A 5,185-nucleotide genomic window follows, 5' to 3' on the forward strand; every position below is an offset into this window, starting at 1 on the left:
CGAAAATAATTTAGTGAAACATATTAGCTCTGTTTATCAAAGAGGAAATGGAGGGAAAACTTAATGTTTTGATTTTGAGGGAAACATCCGGACGATTGTAAAGATATATTTTTATGAATTTTACCCACCTTTATGTATTTTAAAATATGTTAGAGAAGCGATCGAGTCGGTAAGCAACATTAAGGATTAATTTTAGTCGAAATTAAAGAAGCGTGATGTTGTTCTCACACAAATTTTGGGATCTTATAAAAATGACTATATTTTGTTTGTCCGCTATGTATATAGTTTAGCATGTGTGTGCGTAGTTTGTTTTAATTTGTTTGGTTATAATTATCTTTTAAAGTAACATATTCCCTTTTTATTTTATAATTAAGAAGAATATTGTTAATTATCTCTTATCAACAATTCCTCAAATGTAGCATTGGAAATTTAATATTATATATATAGTTTTCAAACAGGCCAAAACGAATATATAAACCTAACATATATATATATATACTGTTTTCATTTTTTGTGTTTTAATATAGTTTGCCTTTTTTGTTGTTGCCTTATTTTATAACAAAAATGAAGTGAAGATGAGATGTTAATGATTTGATAAATAATTAACCAAAATATTCGAACTTAGAGATGGATGTTTATATGCAGTAGTATCTGCTTTGATAGTTTCCAATGTCCTCGGCACTTGCCAGGAGTCATTAAACAAATATCGTAGTATGACAGAAACGACTGTGCGCTGAATTAAATCATTTAATATCTGTTATAACAAGAGTTCAAATCCAGTTGAGATCGATTTTTGTTTTACGTTCCTGCCAAGGATTTGGTTAAAGCTGTTGCCGTGTGACAGGGTAACAAATGAATATATAACAGATACCTTTTCCTCTCCAAATAATTAGCCTTGTACTTATTTTTCGTACGATACTTCGATATTATTATACGACGTCATTCACTTTCAAAACCTTCCCTTATGACATAGATAAAGAGGCAAGGCTTGAAATACAGGCTGAATAAAATCGTCTCCTCATATCGACACTCTAGACTTGGGGTTCTCAACCATTTTTTATCTATAGACCCCTTTGATTACTATTTTATTCTAGTAGACCCCCAAAATTTACTCGATGTCTAAAAACTAGTGTAGGTTTAACTATGTAAAACATTAGAGAAAGAACCCGAGTTGTTTTTTTGCAATACATACACCTAAAGCAACATTTTTTCAGGGGCCCTTAAAATACTATTGTGGAGCCCTAATTATTTTTCTTGCCTGGATCCTCAAGGGCCATATGGATCCCAGTTGAGAACCACTGCTCTAGACCAATACCGAAGGAATGCCATTTTTCTTACTCGCTGGGTCCGAATGAAGTGGAAGTACTTCATGCCCTGGACAGACCCCTCCAGACCTGCGAGGGAATCCTGAGGGCTAACGTTCTTGTTGGAAAGGGTTGGATGCAATTAGTGCTGGGCTGATGGGTTTAGACATGTAGTTCAAACTTTACTAAATGTCTATCACTTGTTAGCTCCATTCAAAAATGCCTTAATTGGTTAATTTATAAAGATCAGCAAGTGAAAGAAACAGTGCATACGTGGATCATCTTTCAAGTGAAAATATTTTTTCTAAGGGCATAAAGAAGATTGTACAAAAGGGCCTATGTCAAGATATTATTTATTCATACCTTCAAAATCCTTTAGGTTGTAATAGATCAATGCAGAAGTTCCCAGATTTGAATGCTAACAAACAAACAGTGGAGGAGCTGTGGTTAACATAAAAAGATACTGGATGAATATTGCAGTAAATTGCCTTTTAACGATGTATTTACATTAAATATGATACACATATGGCTATTTTAACTTAATATTGCTTTGTTTATATTGATTTTTATTCAGCTGGGTGGTTACTTGCAATACCAATAAATGTTTTGTTCCATTTCTTATGTATTGGGCATGATAAATCTTGTTTAAGCATATAGCTGGCTTGAGTACGTGCTATTGACAAGGCCCAGTGAGACCAAAAAGCATCTGGCATTCTCATTAGCTGTTGCTGGGCTGATTTTCAATTCCTTCTGATATATATATATTGCGTTTCTAAACACAGCAAATCCATAAAAAATGTTATCTTGGGATGACCCTGCAGTAAATTTGCCTTTCAATAATGTATTTACATTACATACATTTTACATAGATGGTTGATTAAATTCAATATTGCTTCTGTTTTGCATGCATTTGATATTTATTGAACCAGAAGAATACTTGCAGTACCAGTGAATGTTTTATTCTTTATTTCTTATATATCAGAGGAGATGAATCTTGTCTAAGCATATGGCTAGCTTGAGTATAAGCTATTGGCAAGGCTCTAAGAGACTGAAATACATCTGGCATTCTAACTAGCTGCTGCTGGGCTGATTTTTGTGTGTTTCTAAATACAGTACATTCATAAGAAATATTATCATTGGATGAATACAGCAGTAAATTGTCTTTCAGTTATAATTGCATTAAATATGATACATAGATGGCTATCTATATTTAATACTACTTCTATTACATATAAAGGATATATATATAGTGATAATAATAATAATAATAATCCATGAATGGATTTTAATGCATCGCTACACCTTTTCCACAAATCACATGTTTCTTAAGATCATAGTCCATATTCCTATTATATTGGCACAGCTCGGTGTAACCCCAAAAAGCTAGTATTGCCAGTTGGTATCATTAGGCTGTAGCTGGCATAATAAAATAGGAGCTCTTATATGCATATTCGAAACGTTTCCTATAAACGAACTTAAAGGATATATATATATATTTATATATATATGGTATTTTTTTTTTGTTTTTTAAAGGAAGAATATTAGTTATGCATCAGCATTTGGAAATGAAGATAGTGGTGATGGTAAGCTTGACATTATGCCTTTATATTTGACCCTACCACACATTTTTGTTTTTGTGTGTTTCTAGCATTAATATAGTGTTATGTTGTCTTTGTGCTCCTGTAGAATATTTTTGTTTTCTAACTGCCTTATTGGTTAAACATAAACGTCTACAAGGATTAAAGTACTAGACAAGATAATGAACTATGTGGTGATGATTTCAAAATTATTTTTTAAAGCCATTCTGTTGTGCCTCAGAGAATGCGATATATGTTTGTCTGCCTTCTGTGTTCTTGGAGGAAATGCATTACTAACACTTTCACTAAATAATTGAATGATTGATGATAGAATAAGCATTCAGACCATCATTATCATTATCCTTTAACATCTGTCTTCCATGCTGGCATGGTTGGGTTGAATGGTTCACCAAGTCCAAGGATTGTGTTGTGTTCAACTGCCTGCTTTGGCTTGATGTCTATTGCAGGATGTCCTTTCTAACACCAACCACTTAGCAGTGTCTGCTGACTGTGTTTCTTTTTTTCTTTTTGTGGCACTAACTGAAGCAAGGGCAGTGGCTTTACGCTGGGTATTCAAAAATCTGCAAGGTACAGAAACAGGTTCCTTGTTGTATAGAAGAGACATGACTACCCTGCATTATGATAATAACAGATTGCTCTTGTATTAATACATCTAAATTTTGCTTTTCAGGGTGGATGAAATAAGTACCAGTTGTGCACTGGGGTCAGTGTAATTGACTTGTTCCTTCCCCCAAAATTTCAGGCCTTGTATCTATAGGTGAAAGGATTATTATTATTATTTTTACTTTTGTAATAAAATGGGTTGAATTAATTTTATGTTTTAATACAATTTTATTTTTCAGAAGACTTTAGACAGAGCAAGGTTCCTCCTTCTAAAAGATCTAAACCTAGTGCTGAAGAGAAATCTAAAAAATCTAATTCACAATCCAGTTCTTGTGGAGAAGGAAAATCTAAACAAAAGAGGTTTGTATTGATTTCTCATTGATATTAATCATCATCATCGTTTAACGTCTGCTTTCCATGCTAGCATGGGTTGGACGATTTGACTGAGGACTGGTGAACCAGATGGCTACACCAGCCTCCAATCTGATTTGGCAGAGTTTCTACAGCTGGATGCCCTTCCTAACGCCAACCACTCCGAGAGTGTAGTGGGTGCTTTTACGTGCCACCGGCACGAGGGCCAGTCAGGAGGTACTGGCAACGGCCACGCTCAAAATGGTGTATTTTACGTGCCACCTGCACAGGAGCCAGTCCAGCGGCACTTGCAACGATCTCGCTTGAATGTCTTTACACGTGCCACCGGCACAAGTGCCAGGAAGGCGACGCTGGGCACAGGTGCCATCATGATTTCGCTTAAATATTAATAATATTGTAAAAAGTTGATAGATATATAGACATGGTAGAGTTGGACCAAATGCCTTGCTATATTTGTTCTGATTCTTTACATTCTAAGTTCAAACCCCACCAAGGTCACATTTGCTTTTCATCCTTCTGGGGTTGATAAAAACATAGTCTTTAACATGTGGTTTCAGGTTTGATCCCACTGCGTGGCACCTTGGGCAAGTATCTTCTACTATAGCCCCTGGTCTGCCAATGTCGTGTGAATGAATTTGGTAGATGGAAACTGAAAGAAGCTCATCATATATGTGTGTGTGTTTGTGTATGTATGTGTGTGTCTTTGTGTTTGTCCACCCCCACCCACTGCTTGACGACTGATGCTGGTTTGTTGGCATCTCTATAACTTCGTGATTCAACAAAAGAGATCAATAGAGTAAGTACCAGACTCTAAAAAAAAAATAAGTACTTGTTCATCTTAATCCTTCAGGGTGTTGCTCCAGCCTGGACACAGTCCAATGCGATAAATGGTAACTCTTCAATTATATGAAGTTTTTTTTTTTTTTATGTCATAAATCTTAGGAAGAAATTGGATGACAAACTGTTTGAACGAGAACTTAAGTTGGCAATGGAGATGTCTATGCAGGAAATTGGCACCGGCTTGAAAGAAGAACCTGAGAACAAGGATGCTAGCGATTTTCAAGACACCTCACTGAAGAATTCTGCAGCAGAGCGAGTTGAGTCTTTGAAATTATCTCGACATGACATTCATTCACCACCAAAATCTCCTTCCCACATGGCCCCTCCATTATTGCACAAAGAAATTGAGGAATGCATCCCCAAGAATTCTGTTAAACAATCTGCCATGCCTTGTAAGTATAATTCTATTTAACACTTTATATATATATATATACATATGTATATATATATATATATATATATATATAT

General features: G+C 35.1%; 1 protein-coding gene across 1 annotated transcript; it reads left to right on the forward strand.

The window, feature by feature from the left end:
- LOC106871125 (uncharacterized) lies at positions 1-5,129 on the forward strand. The gene is made up of 4 exons (XM_014917436.2): positions 1-169; positions 2,838-2,887; positions 3,745-3,865; positions 4,820-5,129. Exons 1-4 carry the CDS (start codon positions 147-149, stop codon positions 5,127-5,129), a joined length of 504 nt encoding a protein of 167 aa, XP_014772922.1. The 5' UTR covers positions 1-146.
- The last annotated feature ends 56 nt before the right edge of the window (positions 5,130-5,185 follow it).

The sequence above is a fragment of the Octopus bimaculoides genome, chromosome 7, assembly GCF_001194135.2.
Source record: "Octopus bimaculoides isolate UCB-OBI-ISO-001 chromosome 7, ASM119413v2, whole genome shotgun sequence".
Lineage (NCBI taxonomy): Eukaryota > Metazoa > Mollusca > Cephalopoda > Octopoda > Octopodidae > Octopus > Octopus bimaculoides.